We start from the raw sequence: 26,998 nt of genomic DNA on the forward strand, positions 1-26,998 counted from the left end.
CATACTTCACCATGTCACACCCTGACCTAACTAAAATATTAGTGAAAACAAAGATAACTAAGGCCAGAGTGTGACATAACCCCCCCCTTAAGGTGCGAACTCCGGGCGCACCTGCATAAAGTCTAGGGGAGGGTCTGGGTGGGCGACTGTCCACGGTGGCGGCTCTGGCACTGGTCGTGGTCCCCACCCCACCATAGTCACTACCCGCTTCGTAGCCTCCTCCAAATGACCACCCTCCAACTTAACCCCACTGGATTAAGGGGCAGCACCGGACTAAGAGGCAGCACCGGACTAAGGGGCAGCACCGGACTAAGGGGCAGCACCCGGATAAGGGGCAGCACCAGGATAAGGGGCAGCACCAGGATATGGGGCAGCACCAGACTGAATGGCGGATCCTGGCTGGCTGGCTCTGGCGGATCCTGGCTGGCTGGCGGATCCTGGCTGGACGGCTCTGGCGGATCCCGGCTGGACGGCTCTGGCGGATCCTGGCTGGACGGCTCTGGCGGATCCTGGCTGGACGGCTCATGGCTGGCTGACGGATCTGGCTGCTCATGGTTGGCTGACGGATCTGGCTGCTCATGGCTGGCTGACGGATCTGGCTGCTCATGGCTGGCGGAAGGCTCTGGCTGATCCTGTCTGGCGGAAGGCTCTGGCTGATCCTGTCTGGCGGAAGGCTCTGGCTGATCCTGTCTGGCGGAAGGCTCTAGCGGCTCCTGTCTGGCGGAAGGCTTTGGCTGATCCTGTCTGGCGGAAGGCTCTGGCTGATCCTGTCTGGCGGAAGGCTTTAGCGGCTCCCGGTCTGGCGGACGGCTCTGAAGGCTCATGGCAGACGGGGCGGCTTTGCAGGCTCAGTACAGACGGGCAGTTCATGCAGCGCTTGGCAGACGGACAGTTCAGACGGCGTTGGGCAGACGGGCAGTTCAGGCGCCGTTGGGCAGACGGGCAGTTCAAGCGCCGTTGGGCAGACGGGCAGTTCAGGCGCCGTTGGGCAGACGGGCAGTTCAGGCGCCGTTGGGCAGACGGCAGACTCTGGCCGGCCGAGACGCACTATAGGCCTGGTGCGTGGTGCCGGAACTGGAGGTACCGGGCTGAGGACACGCATCTCAGGGCTAGTGCGGGGAGAAGGAACAGGGCATGCTGGACCCTGGGGACGCACATAAGGCCTAGTGCGTGGTGCCGGAACTGGTGGTCCCGGGCTGAGGACACGCATCTCAGGGCTAGTGCGGGGAGCAGCAATGGGCCGGACCGGGCTGGCGACGCGCACCGTATCCCTGGTGCGAGTGGCCGGAACAGGCCGGGTCGGGCTGGCGACGCGCACCGTATCCCTGGTGCGAGTGGCCGGAACAGGCCGGGCCGGGCTGGCGACGCGCACCGTATCCTTGGTGCGTGGAGCAGGAACAGGCCGGGCTGGGCTGGCGACGCGCACCGTCCATTTGGTGCGAGGGGTCGTAACAGGCCGGACCGTACTGGGGACACACACCACTGGCTCTACCCCGGGAACTGGAACGGGCCGGACCGGACTGGTAATACACCCCAGTACCACTCGCCGTGCCTCTACATCTCCTTTCCCTACTTTGACCAGTGGCCCCCGTAACCTGGTGGCCTTTTGAATTCGCTCCTTCTCTGCCTCCGTCAGCCCCGTCGTCCATGCCCTGTGCCCCCCCCTAAAAAATTATTGGGGGTGCCTCTCGTCCCTCCGACGCTGCTCCCACATCCAGGCAGCCGATTCCTGAACACGCTGCTTGGTCCTTTGATGGTGGGTAATTCTGTCACGATCGTCTTCTTGTGAGATATTGGACCAAGGCGCAGCGTGTGCAAAATACATCTCTTTATTTTGGAAGAGAGAAAAACACGAAACCGAACACTATCCAAAACTAACAAAACAACAAACGACCGTGAAGCTAAATAACGTAAGTGCACAGACAAGCAACAAACGTCCAACATAGACAATTACCCACAAACACATGATGCCCATGGCTGCCTTAAATATGGCTCCCAATTAGAGACAATAAACCACAGCTGTCTCCAATTGAGAACCAATCCAGGCAGCCATCAACATACAAACACCTAGACAAGACATTACCCCATAAACCTACAAACCCCTAGACAAACCAAAACACATACTTCACCATGTCACACCCTGACCTAACTAAAATATTAGTGAAAACAAAGATAACTAAGGCCAGAGTGTGACAGTGTGAATATTTTCTGAAGGCACTGATCAATGATTTTTAAAGGAAGTTAAAAAAAATAATTAAAAAAATAACCAAGATTTCCTACACCTCAAAAATGCTAGTGATGAATTACTATCCAAGAAAGTATCATTGTGTATCACACATAAATTCAATCACTTTTAAAAAGGTAAAGTCAGCAATATGACATCATCATAGACAAACAATCTAAATCAGTCAAGAATCCCATTATTGATTCTTCCCAACTGATGGGGTAAATTGCTGACTGTATTTTCCCAGCACAGGGACTAATATTATTCGAGATTCTAGACCTGCTGGATTCCAAGTGTGTTTGAATAGAGGAAAAAAGGTATACCCAAACGCGCTTCAGCCCCACTTAAATAGCATGCAGGTAAGGGGAGATTCGTCCAGTTTAAGCCAATAGTTCATTTCGGCTTTGTGAATGCCTTGGCTTCTTTCTTGAGTCTTTTGAGGTCCTCCTTGCCACTGTCGTCTGAGTCAGGTGGCTCATAGTCAGAGTCTTCACCAATGTCCTCGCTATCATCATTGATGAAGCTGTCGTCGTCCCCAAACTCATCATCATCATCATCATCGTTGTTGTATGATACTGGCTTTTTTGCTGCAGAAGGGATTGTATAGCATTATTAACGACCATTTCTAGTATTATTAACGTGCTGTATAATCCATTGATGCTAGCACAAGACATCGGTTGTGTCTTTATCAATATGATATGGTACGTTCCACAAAAACAGCACGGCTAACGGTATTTTATTGCATTCACTCATAACAGGATTCAAATAGGTATCACACATTAAATAGCTATTAAGTTATCCCTGCATATGCCATCTGTGTAAATATGTATGCAAGGCAGCAAGACGATTGCATATCATGTTCATGAATATATAAGTGTGTGGGGGACATTCGGTACTCCTATTGTACAGATACAGCACTTGCAATAATATAAGATGGCAATTATCTTTTCATCACTGCAGTTGTTCCAATCTACAGGGTCACGGCTGAGTAGTTTGACTTGTATTTCAAATGGGATCCCCCACCAGTACTTGAGGGGGATCAAATGTTCCCTACCACTCTGAAGAGGGAAAAATTTGTATTCTAGTGTTGGTGTGGTAATACTGAACTGCCTACAGTGTAGACAGACTTGGGGAGACTGTTCACCTGATTACCTACCAGGGTTGGGGAGGAACTGATTACATGTAATGTGATTACAAAAAAACTGTTCTCAGCAAAAGTATTGTAATCGGATTACAGATACTTTTGAAAAACTAGATAATGACTTCTTTGATTACTTTAATTATAAATGATCATGGAAATGGATTTTGACAAACAAATTGGTTTTAAAAAAATCTGCGCAGCCCTCCAATGAATTTCGAAATCCCAATGTGGCCCTCGAGCCAAAAAGTTTGCCCACCCCTGATCTAGGATTAGCAACCCCTTCCCCAATCCTTACCTTATCCATTATTGGGGAAAATGCAAAACTGACCCAAGATCAGTGTCTAGGGGCAACTTCACCCTACTCCAGGTTTCTGGTCATGGCAGCTATGTTCAATACCATAACTATGAGTCTGTAAGCTGAGAGGCAATACAAATTGAGTTACACACCTCCCTTACAGAAAGTCAATGTTTCCCAATTAGTTTGTAGATCCTGCTGATGTCACGTCAGAGAAACGGAGGGCAATTGGTTTAATCGTTTTTGCTTCTTTAAACTCTGGAGGGGAATGTGGATTATGGGTTTGTACAGTGTATTCACTAGTGCTACAGTGGATGGATATGCATACACATCGCTGTCTGACTAAATCTTGCAAGATAAAAACGAACAATCCAATAGCCCAGATAAGATTGTTGGGCATCTGCTTCATATTAAAGGTTTCTATTATGTTTCTGCTTTCTCTCTGCTCTGCATACCAGTTGGGATTCATTTGATTTACGGCTGATTATTTTCTGCATTGAAGAGGACCCAAAAATGGAACCAAAAACACACTTGGGGGATGGTGAGAGATTAGCATGTCTTTCTCACGCAGGTATAAATTAACATACCTCGTGTCTTCTTGGTGTGTTTGTATTCCTTCCAGTGAAGAGGGTTTTTCCTGGAAAGAAAACATGGAAAATTACATTTGATTTACTACCAAGGCCAAGGTACTAGCTTTGTGCAATGCCAATGAGGCTAAAAATGTCAGACTCTCCTGTTGCTCAAACACTTGAGGCCAACACATTGAGTCCTCTCAGACACTCTCCTGTCATCCGAGTCCTATGATTGCTGGCTTATTCTATTATTTAACCTTTCTGTATCCAGAAAGTTCCATTTAGGTCAAAACACCACTTTTACAGGGAAGATCTGGCTATAATAATAGGTTATTTACTCTTTCCCTGTTGAAATTGTAGGAGCTATTCGGCTACTTTTTTCCCTGATGTCTGCCATTACTGACAATAATGGTATTGAGACACGATTACCAGTCTCTTTTATCCTGTAATGGTGACTACATTGTGGTGTGCGTCCTACCTGTAGCAGTCTGTGCCGTACGGACACTCAGGTCGGTCCGCGTCCTCCTCTTCCTCCTCTTCGTCTTTGGCGGAATCCTCCTCGTAGTCGCTGTCGCCGGGGTGACTGCATTCTTGGAAGTGGACTGGGTTTTTCCTTTGATAGAAATAACAATTTTGAGAAGAAAATCATTGAAAGCTCGCTATTAAAACTCACTGAAAGTTATGGTCGATCCCGTTTTTATTGGTATTCTTTGAAGAGCTGAGGCCCCATCTAGGCTAATCCTTGCGTACGTCCCAAATAGCACCCTATTCACATAATCGGCCCTGGTCAAAAGTAGTGCACTATAAAAGGAATAGGGTGCCATTTGGGACGCAACTCTCGTCTTGGAGAATACTGTAGCTATCCCATGCTTCACGTACACTACCAATTTACTATCTTAAATTGTAGAATAATAGTGAAGACATCAAAACTATGAAATAACACATATGGAATCATGTAGTAACCAAAAAAAGTGTTAAACAAATCAAAATATATTTTATATTTGAGATTCTTCAAAGTATCCACCCTTTGCCTTGATGACAGCTTTGCACACTCTTGGCATTCTCTCAACCAGCTTCATGAGGTAGTCACCTGGAATTTATTTCAATTAACAAGTGTGCCTTCTTAAAAGTTAATTTGTGGAATTTCTTTCCACCTTAATCCATTTGAGACAATCAGTTGTGCTGTGACAAGTTAGGGGGGTATACAGAAGATAGCCCTATTTGGTAAAAGACCAAGTCCATATTATGGCAAGAACAGTTCAAATAAGCAAAAAGAAACGACAGTCCATCATTACTTTAAGACATGAAGGTCAGTCAATACAGAACATTTCAAGAATTTTGAAAGTTTCTTCAAGTGCAGTCGCAAAGACCATCAAGCGCTATGATGAAACTGGCTCTCATGAGGACCACCACAGGAATGGAAGACCCAGAGTTACCTCTGCTGCAGAGGATAAGTTCATTAGAGTTACCAGCCTCAGAAATTGCAGCCCAAATAAATTCTTCAGAGTTCAAGTCACAGACACATCTCAACAACAACTGTTCAGAGGGGACAGTGTGAAATATAGCTGCAAAGAAACCTCTACTAAAGGACACCAATAATAAGAAGAGACCTGCTTGGGACAAGAAACACGAGCAATGGACATTAGACCGGTGGAAATTTGTCCTTTGGTCTGGAGTCCAAATTGGAGATTTTTGGTTCCAACCGCCGTGTGAGACGCGGTGGGTGAACGGATGATCTCTGCATGTGTGGTTCCCACCGTAAAGCATGGAGGAGGAGGTGTGATGGTGCTTTGCTGGTGACACCTTCTGTGATTTATTTAGAATTAAAAAAGGCACACTTAACCAGCATGGCTACCACAGCATTCTGCAGTGATACGCCATCCCATCTGGTTTGGGCTTAGTGGGACTATCATTTGTTTTTCAACAGGACAATGACCCAACACACCTCCAGGCTGTGTAAGGGCTATTTTACCAAGAAGGAGAGTGATGGATTGCTGCATCAGATGACCGGGCCTCCACAATCCCCCAACCTCAACCCAATTGAGATGGTTTGGGATGAGTCGGACCGCAGAGTGAAGGAAAAACAGCCAACAAGTGCTAAGCATATGTGGGATCTCCTTCAAGACTGTTGTAAAAGCATTCCAGGTGAAGCTGGTTGATAGAATGCCAAGAGTGTGCAAAGCTGTTATCAAGGCAAAGGGTGGCTATTTGAAGAATCTCAAATATAACATATATTTTGATTTGTTTAACACTTTTTTGGTTACTACGTGATTCCATGTGTTATTTCATAGTTTTGATGTCTTCACTTTTATTCTACAATGTAGAAAATAGTAAAAATAAAGAAAAACCCTTGAATGAGTAGGTGCGTCCAAACTTTTGACTGGTACGTTAACTATCAGTGGTTTGAAAATAAACAAAACCTTAGATAAGAGACAAACTATCTGGGGGGGAAAACATACTGCACATTTCAGTTCTTTGATATCAGGAAGAGCTGCCATGGAACCAATTTGAATAGAATACATTTGTTTTGTAACATGCATAATAGCTAAAGTGCACTTCTCATCTTTAGTACCCAGAGCAACATAAAATAAAAATATCCATCAAATATGGCATGTCTTTGAATTCAAATACTTGTTGGAACATTTGCCGGCCTAAATTCATGTTCTCAGAAGTGCAGTTCTTCTCAAGTACTAGTTTAAACATTTCTAACAGTTGTTGTTCAGACAATGTTATGTGGGGATGTACCTGTAACAGTCCTTTCCATAGGGGCAGGTCGTCCTGAGCCGAGCTTTGGACTGGGCGGGGCCTGAAACGTCACCTGACTCCGAGGCCCCTTGCTGACCTTCTGACCGTTCGGAGGCTGTCTCCCCCTGTCCTCGGACTCGCTGGCCTCCGCTCTGCACGTAGAAGTGCTGCTGCCTTTCGCTGTGGAAGCTTCTCCTCCTCCTCCTTTTCGCTTCTCTCCATCGTCCTCCTCCTCCACGTCAAAATGGTCAGACTCCTCGCTCTCCTCTACTTTACTAGGCTTCACCTGCTGCCTGGCTTTAAATGCCTGAGGAGTGATACACCATATACTGTAACTGTACATTAACCAACAACACACAACAAACAAAAAGGAGGACCATCCTCAGTGAATTTAAAAATAGTCATTTTTAGACAAAACTATACTAGCTATATTCACGTCACCAAATAATTGATTACAACACACTGTTTTGCAATGAAGGTCTACAGTAGCCTCAACAGCACTCTGTAGGGTAGCACCATAGTGTAGCTGGAGGACAGTTAGTTTCCGTCCTCCTCTGGTTACAGTGACTGCAATTCATAAACCTAAGAGGCTAGTGGTTCTCACCCCCTTCCATAGACTTACACAGTAATTATGACAACTTCCGGATGACGTCCTCCAACCTATCAGAGCTCTTTCAACATGAACTGACATGTTGGCCACTCAATCAAAGGATCAGATAACTAATCTAGTACTGAAAGCATAAGCTACAGCTAGCTAGCGCTGCAGTGCATAAAATGCTGTTGACTCAAAGAGAGAGGCTATCCAACACTAGAACTCTTACAAGTCAAGGTATGCTTTTGGTTTTATTCATTTATTGCCACCAGGGCCCGCCGGTGTAACTGCTAAACTGCTTGCTAACTGTAGACTTTACTGTATGATTGTAGCGGGTTAACTAACACGTTAGTCTAGTAGCTATGTTGACTTGACGTTAGCTAATATGGTGACAACGATGTAGGCTGTGTGTAGCGTTTAGCGGTTATGAAGATATGAAGATTTGGCTTGGAAAGGTTTTTTCGCCTGGTCACAGCCAGCTGATGTCTTGTGCACTGAAGTCCACAAGCGAAGGGAAAAGGTGAGAGGAGGAGAGTGTGTAGATGCGAGAAGGAATTATCCAACGATCAAAGGGATCATGCTGTTTGTATGTGGCTGCTATTAAAGTGAACTGTGTTTGAGTGTGATCAGGTGTGTATTCATTACGCCGATCCTATTGAAAAACTTTTCTTAAACGGAATCAAATGGAACGAAACTGGGATTAACATACCTGAATTTGTCCAACAGAAACTGTCATTTGCAACTGTTGGACTAATGATTACACCCTAGATCAGCTAGATGCAGGCAAGATTGTGCAAGGCGGCATTGAATGTGTCATTGTCTGTCACCTTGATTAATCAAATCTCTCTCAACCTGTGCACCTACATTGTAAACTTTCATTCATAGGTTGTAGCAACCTCATGATGGGTATAGGGAAAATTCTAGTATCATGTCGTAGCCTAAACCTATCGATGTTACATTGAGCTGGGTGAATGGAATTTGAATGACAGTCATCCAATATGCTCTAATAGAAATAACGCCATACTCATAAAACATTTTATCGTCCTCCCTGATCTTAAACGGCACCGATTGCCACTGCCACATACTCTACAAATGAATGGATGATAAATTGCAAGGTCACAATGCCTCGGTGTTGATGACGCATGAAAAAAGCTACCAGCCCCTCCGGTACTTCACGCAAAAATATCTACCATTCCATTCTTGAGTAACCTTGACATTTCAGGGCTACATGGCACAAGTACATTACTGAGGAAAATGCTCAGTTAATGACTACCCAGTCCCCATAAGCCTTTTAAAGATCCTTATCTAACCCAACTACTAGTACACCTATTAATAGTTGTTTTAGCAGAATAGCTGCCAACATGTGCTTTGTTGTGTTATCAGGTCATCACAGAACAATAAGTCTTTATGATGGGGCAACTGGGGAGGGGATCATGGAGTAGAAGATCTGACAAGGTACAGGAAATACTCTCATAGTACCTCATCTCGTTTTATCATGCGCCAGCATCTGGAAATGCACTAAGATGATTCAGTGATGTATTCTTGAGGAATTTTGAAATTCAACAGAGGGCCGCACAGGTGTTTTTTTGTACCGATTTGTTCATCAAAATCAATTTGAGGGTTGGAAAAATTGTAGTTATTTCAAAATCCTGCTTACATGTCCATTACAATTTGTTCCATTCTTTTTTATAATGTTTTAGACATTCAAGTGTAGCCTGGAGTCGTTTTCTAATCCAAAGCAATAATTTCTCCAAAAAGATTACTCCCCTGTGCATTTCTAACACACAGGACCATTTCTTCCCGCCAAATTGCCCTATGGCTACTCTTTTTACAAACTACATTTTCCTCTGGGACCATAAAGATTGATTGGTTGATTGATGGATTGTAAGTAAATACATACAAGTCAATGTGAGCCATGAGAGGATAAGAGCCTGTGATCTAGCGGTGCAAAACTGTCATCCAGGCAAAGGGTGGCTATTTGAAGAATCTCAAATATATTTTGATTTATTTAACACTTTTTTGGTTACTACATGATTCCATATGTGTTATTTCATAGTTTTGATGTCTTCACTATTACTCTACAATGTAAAAAATAAAGAAAAACCCTTGAATGAGTAGGTGTGTCCAAACTTTTGACTGGTTGTGTGTGTGTGTGTGTGTGTATATATATATATATATATATATATGTACACTGCTCAAAAAAATAAAGGGAACACTTAAACAACACAATGTAACTCCAAGTCAATCACACTTCTGTGAAATCAAACTGTCCACTTAGGAAGCAACACTGATTGACAATAAATTTCACATGCTGTTGTGCAAATGGAATAGACAACAGGTGGAAATTATAGGCAATTAGCAAGACACCCCCAATAAAGAAGTGGTTCTGCAGGTGGTGACCACAGACCACTTCTCAGTTCCTATGCTTCCTGGCTGATGTTTTGGTCACTTTTGAATGCTGGCGGTGCTTTCACTCTAGTGGTAGCATGAGACGGAGTCTACAACCCACACAAGTGGCTCAGGTAGTGCAGCTCATCCAGGATGGCACATCAATGCGAGCTGTGGCAAGAAGGTTTGCTGTGTCTGTCAGCGTAGTGTCCAGAGCATGGAGGCGCTACCAGGAGACAGGCCAATACATCAGGAGACGTGGAGGAGGCCGTAGGAGGGCAACAACCCAGCAGCAGGACCGCTACCTCCGCCTTTGTGCAAGGAGGAGCAGGAGGAGCACTGCCAGAGCCCTGCAAAATGACCTCCAGCAGAACACAAATGTGCATGTGTCTGCTCAAACGGTCAGAAACAGACTCCATGAGGGTGGTATGAGGGCCCGACATCCACAGGTGGGGGTTGTGCTTACAGCCCAACACCGTGCAGGACGTTTGGCATTTGCGTGATTTTGTTGTCAGCACATTCAACTATGTAAAGAAAAAAGTATTTAATAAGATTATCTCATTCATTCAGATCTAGGATGTGTTATTTAAGTGTTCCCAGTTTTTTTGAGCAGTATATATATATATATACACACACACACTTGAAGTCGGATGTTCACATACACCTTAGCCAAATACATTTAAACTCAATTTTTCACAATTCCTGACATTTAATCCTAGTAAAAAGTCCCTGTCTTAGGTCAGTTAGGATCACCACTTTATTTTAAGAATGTGAAATGTCAGAATACTAGTAGAGATAATTATTTCTTTCAGCTTTTATTTCTTTCATCACATTCCCAGTGGGTCAGAAGTCAATTAGTATTTGGTAGCATTGCCTTTAAATTGTTTAACTTGGGTCAAACGGTTCAGGTAGCCTTCCACAAGCTTCCCACAATAAATTGGGTGAATTTTGGCCCATTCCTCCTGACAGAGCTCGTATAACTGAGTCAGGTTAGTAGGCCTCCTTGCTCGCACATGCTTTTCAGTTCTGCCCACACATTTTCTATAGGATTGAGGTCAGGGCTTTGTGATGGCCACTCCAATACCTTGACTTTGTTGTCCTTAAGCCATTTTGCCACAACTTTGGAAGTATGCTTGGGGTCATTGTCCATTTGGAAGACCCATTTGCGACCAAGCTTTAACTTCCTGACTGATGTCTTGAGATGTTTCTTCAATATATCCACATACATTTTCCTTCCTCATGATGCCATCTATTTTGTGAAGTGCACCAGTCCCTCCTGCAGCAAAGCACCCCCACAGCATGATGCTGCCACCCCCGTGCTTCACGGTTGGGATGGTGTTCTTCGGCTTGCAAGGCCCCCTTTTTCCTCCAAACATTACGATGGTCATTATGGCCAAACAGTTCTATTTTTGTTTCATCAGACCAGAGGACATTTCTACAAAAAGTACGATCTTTGTCCCCATGTGCAGTTGCAAACCGTAGTCTGGCTTTTTTATGGTGGTTTTGGAGCAGTGGCTTCTTCCTTGCTGAGTGGCCTTTCAGGTTATGTCGATATAGGACTCATTTTACTGTGGATATAGATACTTTTGTACCTGTTTCCTCCGGCATCTTCACAAGGTCCTTTGCTGTTGTTCTGGGATTGATTTGCACTTTTCGCATCAAAGTACGTTCATCTCTAGGAGACAGAACGCGTCTCCTTCCTGAGCGGTATGACGGCTGCGTGGTCCCATGGTGTTTATACTTGCGTACTATTGTTTGTACAGATGAACGTGGTACCTTAAGGCGTTTGGAAATTGCTCCCAAGGATGAACCAGACTTGTGGAGGTCTACCATTTTTTCTCTGAGGTCTTGGCTGATTTCTTTTGATTTTCCCATGATGTCAAGCAAAGAGGCACTCAGTTTGAAGGTAGGCCTTGAAATACATCCACAGGTACACCTCCAATTGACTCAAATGATGTCAATTAGCCTATCAGAAGCCTATCACAATTCCAAGCAGTTTAAAGGCACAGTCAACTTAGTGTATGTAAACTTCTGACCCACTGGAATTGTGATACAGTGAATTATAAGTGAAATAATCTGTCTGTAAAACAATTGTTGGAAAAATTACTTGTGTCATGCACAAAGTAGATGTCCTAACCGACTTGCCAAAACTATAGTTTGTTAACAAGAAATTTGTGGAGTGATTGAAAAACGAGTTTTAATGACTCCAACCTAAGTGTATGTAAACTTCCGACTTCAACTGTATGTATGTATGTAAGTAATTAAGGTCACAGTTATGAAAACTTAGGACACTAAAGAGGCCTTTCTACTGACTCTGAAAAACACCAAAAGTATTTGATCAGGGGATGAAATACTTTTTTCCCCTCACTGTACACATACATACACACACACACACACACACACACACACACACACACACACACACACACACACACACACACACACACACACACACTAGTTAGTATACACTCAACTGTTTTAGACTGGACCTCCTCCTCATCCTCGTCCTCATCCTCGTCACTCTTCTTCCTCTTCTCTCTCTTCCTGGGCGTTGGCTCCGCCTCGCTGTGTTCAGACTCCTCCTCCCCTGACAAGGGCGCTGTGTCCCTGGCCCGTTTGGCAACGCCCTGGTTGGTGCTTGTCGTTCGCGTTGCGGTTCCTCTGCCTCGATTTCCAGCTCCTAAAACTAAAATGAGGACGATTCTAGGTGAACGGGTCGACTGTGTCATGTCAAAGATGATCTATTATATTGACAAGATAGTCGAGTGACTGCTATTACAATGGAAATATCTGTTCTCAAAGATGGAAGGCATGCGAGAGGAGGCGTGATCAGGTGGGAACATTCTAGCCAATGAGAGGGCAGATACTAAGTTGTTTTTCTCAAAGTTGCCAGAATGCATCCACTTATAGCAGTACATTTGTAACAGCCTAAACATTACGAAACTTCTATTAGATCAAATAAGCCTCACGTAATTTGACACTCTCTCATAGACCTCCAATACAAAAACGGGCTCATCTCACGCAGACAGATTTTTGGCTGAGTAAATCCTCTCATTTCACCTCTACCTCTCTGGTCATGTAAAGCAGGGATGGGCAACTCCAGTCCTAGTGGGGCTGATTGGTGACACTTATCCCCAAGTTCTCCTAGCTGATTCCAATAATCATGGTCTCCAGTTTAGAACACATTTAGCTTATTGAGGTGTCTTCGTTTGGGCTGGTGAAAACATGTGACACCATTCAGGCCGCTGAGGACTGGAGTTGCCCATCCTTGATAAAGGGATGCAAATCACAATGACAACAGCAGAGATGGGAAACACTGATCCTCAGGGCCCAGTTTTTCAAAGGTTGTCTGTCTGGATTTCGCCTATTGGATAGGATTAAATGCATAGAAATAGAATGGACAAATCATTGACTTGAAATGGGGACTCCCGTTCTATGCATTCTATTTTTATGCATTTAATACTATCCGATAGGCGAAATCCGGATAGATAACTTTTTTTAAACTGGGCCCAGTGTGCGCTGGTTTCACTTTCTCCCTGGAGTTTAATTATTCACTTAATGTCATTCATTGCCCAGACCTGGGCCTGTATTTGCAAAGCGTCTCAGAGTAGGAGTGCTGATCTAGGATCAGGTCTCCCCTGTCCATGTAATCCTTTTCATTATGATTGAAAAGGGAAAACTGATCCTAGATCAAGTTCAAGATAGGAAATTAGGAATCTGAAAAAGGGTATGTGCTGTCGACCGCTGATTGATGTAACCTAAAATATAGATTGAGGGTCCCTGTCAAAAGGCTTGCTCAGAGGCATTGGCAATCAATAATCAGAGCAAGCCACTGTCTGCACCATTTACAAATCTAAAGCCTAATGGATAACCTTTTTGACATTGTTGACTACAACGTCAGCACTACGTAGCCTAAATTAGCATTAGGAAACAATGTCTGCGTCCCAAATGGCACCCTATTTCCTACAGAGTGCACTACTTTTACCCAGAGCCCCATTGGCCCTGGTCAAAAGTAGTGCACTCTATAGGGAATAGGGTGCCATTTGGGATGCAACATGGTTAACGGGTCACTAGACTCCAGAGTGAGTCAGCATGAGGAAGTTGGAACTTTAAGTAAACTAGGGCAACGATGAGGAAATAACAATGGCTTGATCCGAAAGAGTAAGGTTTGGCAGCACGCCGCGACTGAAATCCGTTTTCCTGAAGCGGTTATGGACTTCATGAGTAATAGGTTGTTTCCAAGTATTCCACTCGTCGATGTACAAAATTACACATGACAGCGACTGTAAAGGTAATGTAGGCCTAGCTCTCAAGATCCCTTCCCGACTCAAGATTAGAAATTCCCAAGATGTCAATTTATCAACTAGTGAGTAGTGATTGCCAAGATAATAGGCTATGGCTTAGCCTCTGCTGTTGTTGTACAAGACCTTGTAAGACCTTGTAAACATCCTTTCGTACATGTCCTCTCTCACACACACACCTCCTAACTCCATGTAGTTAAAGGGTGGGTATATGTATAGTAACAAGCAATTGGCCTTAAGTTTCATTGAATATAAGTAAGAGTTTAAAACCAATGCAGTGAATCCTGTTGAGACAACGGGTTGTAAGCCCCTTATATTATTATTCATTTAAGTAGGATTCGATTTTCAAGTACTGGCTCTGAGAGGAATCCTAACATGGAGCCTTATGAAGCTAGCAAGTTAAATATCAACACTATTCGTCACTTAATGCATTGGATTTTCTTTTTTTGCAAGCAAACATATTGTTTTGAAATGATTTGAGCACAGATCCGCTATTTCTCGTGCTTTTCCAGCTTTGCTTTCACATACGACATGTGAGATAGTGTGGCGCACAGCTTACTGCTTAAAGCGCAGTTCATTCAGTGCGTGAATCGAGAGGGAGAATAAACATATCAATCTTCTATAAAAAAATGGTGGATGTCTCTGACTAGTTAGACCTATTCAGAAATAACAGCAGCAGTTGACAACTAGGTTATTCCATCTCTCTCATGTCAATAGTAAAATGTGCCAATCCACTCCGACCTGGCATCATTCATTTGATGAGGAATATTTTCTTAATTTGTAATAATAACAATCATAACGTTAATTGCCGTCATATGCATGACAATGAATTGTTACCCAAAATGCCATTACGTCACAGCCCTAAATAGGAGTGATACCTTTGGTGGTGGTGGGGCTCTTTGGAGCTGCAATGGGTACCATCATCCAAGCAGGTAACACTCTTTTCTTTGGTTCGAGTTTTGGCTCGTTCTTGTCCTTTTCTGCTTCAGCTACCCCAGCCTCCGTCTGTGAGTACACAACCACAACGCAAACCGGGTTTATTGGTACCACCACATTCACAGAAAACATTTATGAATATACAGTACCAGTCAAAAGTTTGGACACATCTACTCATTCAAGTGTTTTTCTTTATTTGTACTATTTTCTACATTGTAGAATAATAGTGAAGACATCAAAACTATTAAATAACAAATGGAATCATGTAGTAACCAAAACATTGTTAAACAAATCAAAATATATTTTATATTTGAGATTCTTCAAAATAGCCACCCTTTGCCTTGATGACAGCTAAGCACACTCTTGGCAATCTCTCAACCAGCTTCACCTGGAATGCTTTTACAACAGTATTGAAGGAGTTCCCACATATTCTGAGCACTTGTTGGCTGCTTTTCCTTCACTCCGCCGTCCGACTCATCCCAAACCATCTCAATTGGGTTTCCATCACTCTCCTTCTTGGTAAAATAGCCCTTACATAGCCTGGAGGTGTGTTGGGTCATTGTCCTGTTGAAAAACAAATGATAGTCCCACTAAGCCCAAACCAGATGGGATGGCGTATCGCTGCAGAATGCTGTGGTAGCCATGCTGGTTAAGTATGCCTTGAATTCTAAATAAATCACAGACAGTGTCACCAGCAAAGCACCCCCACACCATAACACCTCCTCCTCCATGCTTTACGGTGGGAAATACACATGCGGAGCTCATCCGTTCACCCACACCGCGTCTCACAAAGACCCAGCGGTTTGAACCAAAAATCTCAAATTTGGACTCATCAGACCAAAGGACAAATTTCCACCAGTCTAATGTTCATTGCTCGTGTCTCTTGGTCCAAGCAGGTCTCTTCTTCTTATTGGTGTCCTTTAGTAGTGGTTTCTTTGCAGTAATTCGACCATGAAGGCCTGATTCACACAGTCCCCTCTGAACAGTTGATGTTGAGATGTGACTCTTACTTGAACTCTGTGAAGAATTTATTTGGGCTGCAATTTCTCAGGCTGGTAACTCTAATGAACTTATCCTCTGCAGCATAGGTAACTCTGGGTCTTCCATTCCATCATAGCGCTTGATGGTTTTTGTGACTGCACTTGAAGAAACTTTCAAAGTTCTTGAAATGTTCCGTATTGACTGACCTTCATTTCTTAAAGTAATGATGTAGGTCCCCTGTAGCTCAGTTGGTAGAGCATGGCGCTTGCAACGCCAGGGTTGTGGGTTCATTTCCCACAGGGGGCCAGTATGAAAAATGTATGCACTTAGTCGCTCTGGATAAGAGCGTCTGCTAAATGACTAAAAATGTAAATGTAAAAATGTAATGATGGACTGTTGTTTCTCTTTGCTTATTTGAGCTGTTCTTGACATAATATGGACTTGGTCTTTTACCAAATAGGGCTATCTTCTGTATACCCCCCCTACCTTGTCACAACACAACTGATTGGCTGAAACGCATTAAGAAGGAAATAAATTCCACAAATTAACTTTTAAGAAGGCACACCTGTTAATTGAAATGCATTCCAGGTGACTACCTCATGAAGCTGGTTGAGAGAATGCCAAGAGTGTGCAAAGCTGTCATCAAGGCAAAGGGTGGCTACTTTGAAGAATCTCAAAGTCACAGTTTTGATGTCTTCACTATTATTCTACAATGTAGAAAATAGTAAAAATAAAGAAAAACCCTTGAATGAGTAGGTGTGTCCAAACTTTTTACTGGTAGTGTACATATTAATTAGAGTCACGAGTGGGATTCCCTGGGAAAATGGTGTCCGAAGTGGTATCACAAAGCGAATTGGTAAATGGTGCCAGGCGAGGGATTACAAGGGTAATGGTGTCAGAAGTGAAATACGAAGCGTAATTGGTGTCAGCAGTGGGATTCCCAGGAAAATTGCCAAAAGTAGGATACATCTCAAGATAAAACTTTTGTGAACACTACAGATTTCCTGACCTGGTTTGAGGTAGGTGGGTTGGGTAGCTGTTCATCTGGCTCCTTCTGGTCCACACTACCTCCCAGTCTAGATTCTTGTTCATGGGAGCGTGGTGTCCACCCCTTGCCCTGTCGAGTGTGGTTAGCGGGTTCGTCGCTTGGTTTAGGAGAGGCAGGAGGAGACTTAATAACAGCCTCGTCTTCATCTTGAAGAGCTTGACTGTTTCTGGCAAGGGAGAGACAACGTGTTGCAAACTCGAGCTACTTCTCTACACCGGTTACATGAGTCATGCATGTGCCTTCTTTAGTGTAGCCAGTAGACAGTAGCTAAATTGACTTGAGTGTCTGTTTTGGATCCTTTTGATCTAAGCTTCAAACAAAAATGGGTTAACATTTCAGAGACAGAAGACCACCATTTAAAAAATATTACATAAATTAATGTGTTGGGTGTTGGTTTTACATAGAAAGAGATACAATACACTTGTATTTGTCCCTATTCAGTCCACTTAGTCTAGCCTGTTTTTGGGAGATGAAAGGCACAACATTTAGATGAATACAAATTAATGTATTCATTTGCTAATCAATTAGTTAAGCTATCTCATCTGATGACAGTGCCAGAGAACAATCCTTATCTTTCCAAATTTGTCTAAGGATGGTCAGGATGCACAGTGGGGATGTGAGCCATTCATAAATCACAATGTGCATATTGACCGGCGAATAGATAATGATGTTTGCGTGTATACAAAGGAAACATTATAGAAACGGGAAGATATCAAACTCTTCATTAAGGAGACACCTCCCTCTGCGAGTATGACATTTTCTATAGCAATGTTAAGCGACTAATTATTCTCCACAAAATGTTTTGCTACTGGAGACTTAATATCATGCCACCATAGCGACTAATTGTGACATGTTTTCCCAATGGGAAAAGCTAACACCTAGCATTTTTGTTCCAGAAGGTTTAAACCTGAGGTGTAAGCAGGAGTTCATAAATAAGGACCCGAAAAAAAAGTTGTTAGTAGTACAGGTAATACATTACTTGATTTCAAAGATGTTAGCTACATTATGAGACCTTTATAGGTAAAAAATAGGGTGGTATTGAAAAGCAGAATTTAAAAAGGAATCAGATATTATACGAAAAATATTTGTTGACTATAGATTTGATATCACGACTACCATCGTATAAGGCGAGTACGTAATTCACAGAGAAAACTGTTTTTCGGAGAATTGTCTAATAATTATTTTTAGCATTACAGATGTAGGATCTTAATTTGAGCCAGTTTGCTACAGCAGGAAAATAATCCTGCAGCAACAGGAAATGTGAATTATAATTAATGGTCATTTTTGTAGGGGTTGATACATTTTTCGTGAGGGAAAATCAAGTCTGACATTTCAAAGTAGAAATTGGAAACTTCAGAAGCCTTTTTAAACCTCAAATACACTACAAGTTAAAATGAATTGCAGGAAAGTTCTCCTGCCAAAGGGTGATCAAATTAAGATCCTACATCTGTAGAACTTTGTTGCATGCTGTAGTCAGCCATTTCTTAGGGTAACCAGGAGTGTGAAAAAGCATGAAATGGAGACTGAGGTTCATTTAATGTGCTTTAATGCTCAAGGTTACCCGGAGAACTGGCTAACTATAGCATACAACAAAGGTAAAATGCAAAACTGCAAACAATAATTATTAGACAGAGGCATTCGTTAGAGGTTGTTAGCCCTGTAGAAATTGTGCTTCTTGCAGTACAAAAAAAAGCAAGTATGTATAGCAATATAAAAAAATGTAAAAAGCTACTTCTGTGTACACGCGCGAACCAGTCGTAATTTTTCTGATGTAATTGTTTATTGGTTTCAAGTTTTAGTCAATTCTATATTTAGACCTTGAGGGGAAACTAAAGGGGTTGAGATGAGGAGTAGAGTTACCTGGGTGTTCCATCTTCTCCACCCACGGCCACCACCTTGTAGATGTACTTCCCAGGAAGAAGGGAGATGATGTGTCCCTGTCCAAGTTTATGCCACTGGTTCCTGTCTAGGGGTTGTGGGGGGTCATCCAGTGACGACTGACAAAAGCAGGGGTTCACATGAGTCTGGGATTGGAAAGAATAAGAACGGCATTCTTTCAGTTATGACTATGGTGTTGGTGGCCATGAGGTGCAGTTGGATATACTTGTTATTTCCAAACAACAGCTGGCTGTAAACAATTAGTGGTATTTTAAAGAAAGTGTCTCGGACCACTCTTCATTTTAAAGGGCTAGCATGCTAACGCTAGTTAGCAATTGCTCCAGAAACTGACTCGGGGTAAGTTCATCTGACTCTGAGTAAGTATAAAAGAGGGCTTACTTGCCAAAATGTCACTAACCCTTTAATGTAGTCTAAGTGCTGCCCTTGAGTGGTAATTCCCAAACTCTCAGTAAGCTGACTAGATGAAAGAGAAGGTTGCAACTACTTGAATTCAAATGTTCCTTGTGTTTTTTCTTAACCTAATTCATCTGCAGCAATGTTACGATCCAAAGGCCTTACTACATCCTCAGGCTGTGACCTTTGACAAAATGGAGAGAATCTCTGTCCTTTCACAGGCAGCCTGAGGAGGCTCTTTGGACCAAACCGTTGCTTAACAACTAAAATAAACAATTGAATGCACAAGTGTTGTGCCCTTCTCCCTTACCTCGGTAAACTATTAAATAAAAGCATTTCTAATAAAGGTAAGGTGTGGTAAGACCACACACGACAGTCTCCCTGGGGTACAAATCAACAGGTTCTCAAATGGTTCAAGAACCCTTCCAAAACATAAAAAGAAAACATGGTGATTACCGAGGGGCCTTCTTGAACATCCTATTGATGTCTGATTTCAAAGGATTGTTGTTTTTGGCACAAAACCCGCCTCGGCACTTAGCTGTCTTAATAGGGTCAGCGTGCACTTGAGCCCTAGATGAGAGAGAATAGTCTACTCTGAATAAAGAATACATTCTACTTAAGCCTACAGGTTTGATGCGCAGCTGCCCATTCAGGTTCTCAAGGAGGCCGTGGTGTCTGGAGACTCTTTTGTCGCTGACCTGAAACACACAGAGAGAATAAACTCACATAACAGGGCCTGTATTCAAAATATCTCAAGCGTCTCAGAGTAGGAGTGGCGAAAAGGATCAGTTTAGCCTTTTAGATCATAATGAATAAGATTATATGGACAGATCCTAGATCAGCACTCCTGCTCTGAGATGCCCCAGACCTGAGAGACAATAGGCATTCAGCAGGTAGGAGTTCCGGACAGTACTAATCAATACAAAATGAAGAAGGGCAATTCCATTGTAAAGGGTCCTGATTCCTGAGCATAAAAAGTTTTGGGCTGCTTGAATAGTGTTACAAGTGCATGTTGATAATATGTCACTCACATTCAAATGATTGTCCTAAGTACTGATCTTTAATTGAAATTCGCTTCAAAGACTTTTCATTAACAAATGCAATACATATATTATACTGTATGACTGATATGATCATCAAGGACATTAACCACCCGAGCCACTGCCTGTTCACCCCGCTATCATCCAGAAGGCGAGGTCAGTACAGGTGCATCAAAGCTGGGACCGAGAGAATGAAAAACAGCTTCTATCTCAAGGCCATCAGACTGTTAAATAGCCATCACTAGCACATTAGAGACTGCTGCTGCCTATTGAAATAACTGGCCACTTCAAGAAATGGAACACTAGTCACTTTAATAATGTTTAAATATCTTGCATTACTCATCTCATATGTATATACTGTATTCTATAATATTCTACTGTATCTTAGTCCATGCCGCTCTGTCATTGCTTTTCCATATATGTATATATTCTTAATTCCATTCCTTACTTAGATTTGTGTATATTGGGTATATGTTGTGAAATTGTTAGATATTACTTGTTAGATATTACTGCACTGTCGGAGCTAGAAGCACAAGCATTTTGCTACACCCGCAATAACATCTGCTAAACACGTGTATGTGACAAATAAAATTTGATTGCAGTCTAAACATCTGCCACTGCAAATTGAAATGCACTTCAGTAAAACACTAAGGGACAGTTTAATTATATCCAAATTAAGCCTACTCCTGGACTAAAAATGATGTTTTTCAGTGCAGGAGTACGCTTTATCTGGGTCCAGGAAACCAGCCAGGAAATGCATATTTTAACTTCACAACAGTCATAATCAGGTAGCCTAATCAGTTGTTTCATTTTCTACTGCTTTTTATAGTCTGAAATCAAATGGGAAATCAGAAACGGAAGAAAAACCATGTCATAAACAGAGCACTAGGACATTCAAAAACATTGCCATAAATAGTCAATTGTGTACAGACTGGGCAAAGAGAATTGTTTGTACTGTAGGTATATTATGCATGAACATACAGTGGGGGGAAAAAGTATTTAGTCAGCCACCAATTGTGCAAGTTCTCCCACTTAAAAAGATGAGAGAGGCCTGTAATTTTCATCATAGGTACACATCAACTATGACAGACAAATTGAGAAGGAAAAAAAATCCAGAAAATCACATTGTAGGATTTTTTATTTATTTATTTGCAAATTATGGTGGAAAATAAGTATTCGGTCACCTACAAACAAGCAAGATTTCTGGCTCTCACAGACCTGTAACTTCTTCTTTAAGAGGCTCCTCTGTCCTCCACTCGTTACCTGTATTAATGGCACCTGTTTGAACTTGTTATCAGTATAAAAGACACCTGTCCACAACCTCAAACAGTCACACTCCAAACTCCACTATGGCCAAGACCAAAGAGCTGTCAAAGGACACCAGAAACAAAATTGTAGACCTGCACCAGGCTGGGAAGACTGAATCTGCAATAGGTAAGCAGCTTGGTTTGAAGAAATCAACTGTGGGAGCAATTATTAGGAAATGGAAGACATACAAGACCACTGATAATCTCCCTCGATCTGGGGCTCCACGCAAGATCTCACCCCGTGGGGTCAAAATGATCACAAGAACGGTGAGCAAAAATCCCAGAACCACACGGGGGGACCTAGTGAATGACCTGCAGAGAGCTGGGACCAAAGTACGTGGTCCTCTGTAGCTCAGCTGGTAGAGCACGGCGCTTGTAACGCCAAGGTAGTGGGTTCGATCCCCGGGACCACCCATACACAAAAAAAAAATGTATGCACGCATGACTGTAAGTCGCTTTGGATAAAAGCGTCTGCTAAATGGCATATTATTATTATTATTATTAACAAAGCCTACCATCAGTAACACACTACGCCGCCAGGGACTCAAATCCTGCAGTGCCAGACGTGTCCCCCTGCTTAAGCCAGTACATGTCCAGGCCCGTCTGAAGTTTGCTAGAGTGCATTTGGATGATCCAGAAGAGGATTGGGAGAATGTCATATGGTCAGATGAAACCAAAATAAATAAAAACTTTTTGGTCAAAACTCAACTCGTCGTGTTTGGAGGACAAAGAATGCTGAGTTGCATCCAAAGAACACCATACCTACTGTGAAGCATGGGGGTGGAAACATCATGCTTTGGGGCTGTTTTTATGCAAAGGGACCAGGACGACTGATCCGTGTAAAGGAAAGAATGAATGGGGCCATGTATCGTGAGATTTTGAGTGAAAACCTCCTTCCATCAGCAAGGGCATTGAAGATGAAACGTGGCTGGGTCTTTCAGCATGACAATGATCCCAAACACACCGCCCGGGCAACGGAGGAGTGGCTTCTTAAGAAGCATTTCAAGGTCCTGGAGTGGCCTAGCCAGTCTCCAGATCTCAACCCCATAGAAAATCTTTGGAGGGAGTTGAAAGTCCGTGTTGCCCAGCGACAGCCCCAAAACATCACTGCTATAGAGGAGATATGCATGGAGGAATGGGCCAAAATACCAGCAACAGTGTGTGAAAACCTTGTGAAGACTTACAGAAAACGTTTGACCTGTGTCATTGCCAACAAAGGGTATATAACAAAGTATTGAGAAACTTTTGTTATTGACCAAATACTTATTTTCCACCATAATTTGCAAATAAATTCATAAAAAATCCTACAATGTGATTTTCTGGAGAAAAAAAATCTCATTTTGTCTGTCATAGTTGACGTGTACCTATGATGAAAATTACAGGCCTCTCATCTTTTTAAGTGGGAGAACATGCACAATTGGTGGCTGACAATACTTTTTTTCCCCACTGTAATGTTGTATGGTAAGGATTTTAAACGTCCTTTTGACATCATTTTCTTTCCATAAGAGACAGAGGAGATATAACAAGGTACAGTTCAGTATATACTTTTTTCTCCAAGTTTCTAGTTAGGATATTTGTCTACATTTGGTAACAATTAATTGCATGGAAGTCTACCTGCATAAAATGGAAAGGTCATAATTAATTTATTGCAGATTAAACCAATGCAGCATTAGCTAGAGCAATTGTCACCAACCCTAGTACTGGAGAGGTACAGGCCAGGGGATGCATGCTTTTAGCTTCATACGAACCATCCTGATAGCTCTCTAGTTACAGATTGTATGCCAGATAATGTGATATAACCAAAGATGTTGTTATTTTCTGGAAACTGTCATTTCTAAACTACTTTTTTCACCAAAACGAGAACAAAGAAAGTATCGCTAAGAACAGGTTAGTTGAAAAATCTATGGCAGAGGTTTGTATGGGCCTTCCCTGTAACGACCAGTAATAGACACCAAATATCTTTGGTTATATCTAGTATATAGCTAGTAGTGCTCCATGTCCAGGGTTGGGGAACACAGACATAGCAAACTCTACTAGCATGGAATGCAGTTTTAACATATGCTGAGTGTACACAACATTAAGGACACCTGCTCTTTCCATGACTGACTGACCAGATAAATCCAGGTGAAAGCTATGATCCCTTATTGATGTCACTTGTTAGATCCACTTCAAATCAGTGTAGATGAATGGTAGGAGACAGGTTAAAGGATTTTTAAGCCTTGAGACAATTGAGACGTGGATTGTGTATGTGTGCCATTCAGAGGGTGAATGGGCAAGACAAAATATTTAAGTGCCTTTGAACAGAGTATGGTAGTAGGTGCCAGGCACACCGGTTTGTATCAAGAACTGCAACGCTGCAGGTTTTTCACACTCAACAGTTTCCCGTGTGTATCAAGAATGGTCCACTACCCAAAGGACATCCAGCCAACTTGACACAACTGTGGGAAGCATTGAAGTCAACATGGGCCAGCATCCCTGTGGAATGCTTTCGACACCTTGTAGAGTCCATGCCCCGACGAATTGAGGCTGTTCTGTGGGCAAAAAGGGGGGGTGCAACTCAATATTAGGAAGGTATTCCTAATGTTTGGTATACTCAGTTCATTCATTTTTTTTATATCCATAATTATACATTTTTAATATCCATAATTGACATTTTTAAAAGGTATATGATAATGTCCTTCATAGGGGCGGGATCACATTTGCATGCTCCTACATAGGTTCTCTGCTCCAAACAGGAAGACACCGCAGCCGTGTACTTCTCCAAGTTAGAAGGAGCATTGCAGCAAAGATGTGCAGGACGCTGTGACCCTGACCCTGTTGCTACACTAATATGCACATTATGTAGGCCTGAGCATGGCTCTTCTGCAGCTGTTGAGGAGCAGCCATGGATAGTATTTTCGGGGAGGAAAAAAGTTTGTCTGCAGGGGGGCATCAAACTCACAAACTCACTGCATCTAAAAGATTATAACCCTTACACATTAGCAACTTCCACCACCTACAAGTGATGTTAAGTAGGGGAAAAAGTGATTAGTAATGTTATTAGATAAACAAATGTCATTATTGATTTCTCACAAGAGAATACAACTTTAGCTGCATTGTCATAATGATCGTCACGTGTGTTATTCGACTCAAAGAGCAGCAATGGATTCTTTTTTTTTTCTGGGGAAACAAGTTGGTCTGCAGGGGGAATCGAACTCACACTCACCTAAAATAATACTAATGCAGCGAGTCAGTGGCTTCTGCCACCTGCAAGTTACATTATTTTAGGGAAAAAGTGGTAAGTCGAAGCGGACTGGTTTTCAGTGTTAGTTTAGTTATGATAATTGGGCAATTATTGATATAAAAAATGTTGATGTATGATATCAATCATTAGAATTTGATATCGAAAACAATTTTCTATATCCAAAATTTGAATTATTGAAATAATTGTTTTATTAATTATGGATATGCATTTACATTTACATTTTAGTCATTTAGCAGACGCTCTTATCCAGAGCGACTTACAGTTAGTGAATACATTTTTTTTTTTTTATACTGGCCCCCCGTGGGAATCGAACCCACAACCCTGGCGTTGCAAACGCCATGCTCTATCAACTGAGCTACATCCCTGCCGGCCATTCCCTCCCCTACCCTGGACGACGCTGGGCCAATTGTGCGCCGCCCAGGAGTCTCCCGGTCGCGGCCGGCTGCGACAGAGCCTGGATTCAAACCAGGATCTCTAGTGGCACAGTTAGCACTGCGATGCAGTGCTTTAGACCACTGCGCCACTCAGGAGACATTTGAATTGTTGATATCAAACGTTGTTCTCCATGAAATGCTATGGGGAAGTATTGATATAAAAAAATGCAATTACTGATATCATTTAAAAATATATATATCGATAATTCGAACTGTATAAAAAAAAATGCAATTATTGATATAAAAAAATACAATTATTGATATTTTAAAAAATCAATTAATTTATGTTAAAACGGCTTTCCATACTACTAGTCTAGACTTTCCAACTAAAGCTAGCTACTTACACCAAGGAATGGACCCCTTCCCAGCAGTGTCTCCCCCTCGGGCAGGTGCATTGGACTGCCACCATCTACAGGCACGAGATCGAACCCCGCCATCTGCGACTGGTGGTTGCAGTCAGAATAACATGGTATAAGCAAAGACTATGATAACTATCCCCTCTCATATGTGGTAGGAAACCATATATTGGTAGCTATGAATGAATGTGGACTTCTCCGCACAAACAGGCTAGTTTTGTTAACTAGTTGAAAATAAATGTAGTCATGTAAACAAGGCAGCTGTAATGAGTGTGTATGTTTAGTTAACTGGCTGAACTACTTGTTTTTCCAAACTGTTCTCTTCTAGCATAATGCTAGTTAGCTAGCTAATTCATTAAACTGACATGCGTATGACAGACTCTAGACTCAAAGATGATCTATTATATTGACAAGATAGTAGAGTGACCGCTCTAACAATAGAAATACATGTCCTCAAAGATGGAAGTCAGACGGGAGGCGAGATCATGTGAGACCATTCTAGCCAATGAGGGCAGATACGCGTGTGAACAACAGGTGTACACTTATATCTGTGCATTCGTAACAACTTAACCATTACGAAACTTATATTCGATCAAATACGCCTCACGTAGCAAATCAGCCTCATTGACCGCCATTCAAAAATTCCTCACTTCGTGGTCTTATCTTTGTGGACAGATTTTGAGCGGAGTAACCCTCTCGCTTCGCCTCTTCCTCTCTGCTGGACTTCCACCTAAGAGCTTGTTTCTACTGAATAGCAGTTAGTCCTCAGATAATTAGCCATCTAACTGACCAACCAGATTATACTGCTTTGTGCTAAATTATTTATATACATTATTTTTTACCTGTTCTCGGTAGCTTGGTGCTGAGAAAAACGTGAAAATGTAAGTGATTTCTTCAGAAACTTCCGGGCTGTTATGTAGAGAGCGTGCATTGTCTTACGTCAGATTGCGTCACTCCTCATTCGTCCCTAACCGAATCCAGTATAACCAGAGAGGAAGAGAGAAATCTGTCTCCCTCCAGCAGGTGGCGTTGTTTCGCCCACCAAGCAAGGAGTTTTTGAATGGAGGTCAATTGAGTGTCGAATTTGCCCAACAAAAAAAGT

General features: G+C 42.5%; 1 protein-coding gene across 1 annotated transcript; it reads right to left on the reverse strand.

Annotated features, from left to right (window-relative positions):
* Nucleotides 1-2,147: 2,147 nt before the first annotated feature.
* On the reverse strand, nucleotides 2,148-26,815 carry LOC121572404 (aprataxin and PNK-like factor). Its single transcript, XM_041884462.2, is given in 12 exon segments — nucleotides 2,148-2,811; nucleotides 4,248-4,297; nucleotides 4,711-4,845; nucleotides 6,978-7,194; nucleotides 7,197-7,284; nucleotides 12,432-12,643; nucleotides 15,137-15,263; nucleotides 17,185-17,389; nucleotides 19,084-19,247; nucleotides 20,142-20,213; nucleotides 25,885-25,983; nucleotides 26,739-26,815. Coding segments are annotated over 11 exon segments (1,557 nt in total). The 5' UTR covers nucleotides 25,978-25,983; nucleotides 26,739-26,815; the 3' UTR covers nucleotides 2,148-2,617.
* Between the last annotated feature and the right edge of the window lie 183 nt (nucleotides 26,816-26,998).

Source organism: Coregonus clupeaformis, chromosome 8, assembly GCF_020615455.1.
Source record: "Coregonus clupeaformis isolate EN_2021a chromosome 8, ASM2061545v1, whole genome shotgun sequence".
Classification (NCBI taxonomy): domain Eukaryota; kingdom Metazoa; phylum Chordata; class Actinopteri; order Salmoniformes; family Salmonidae; genus Coregonus; species Coregonus clupeaformis.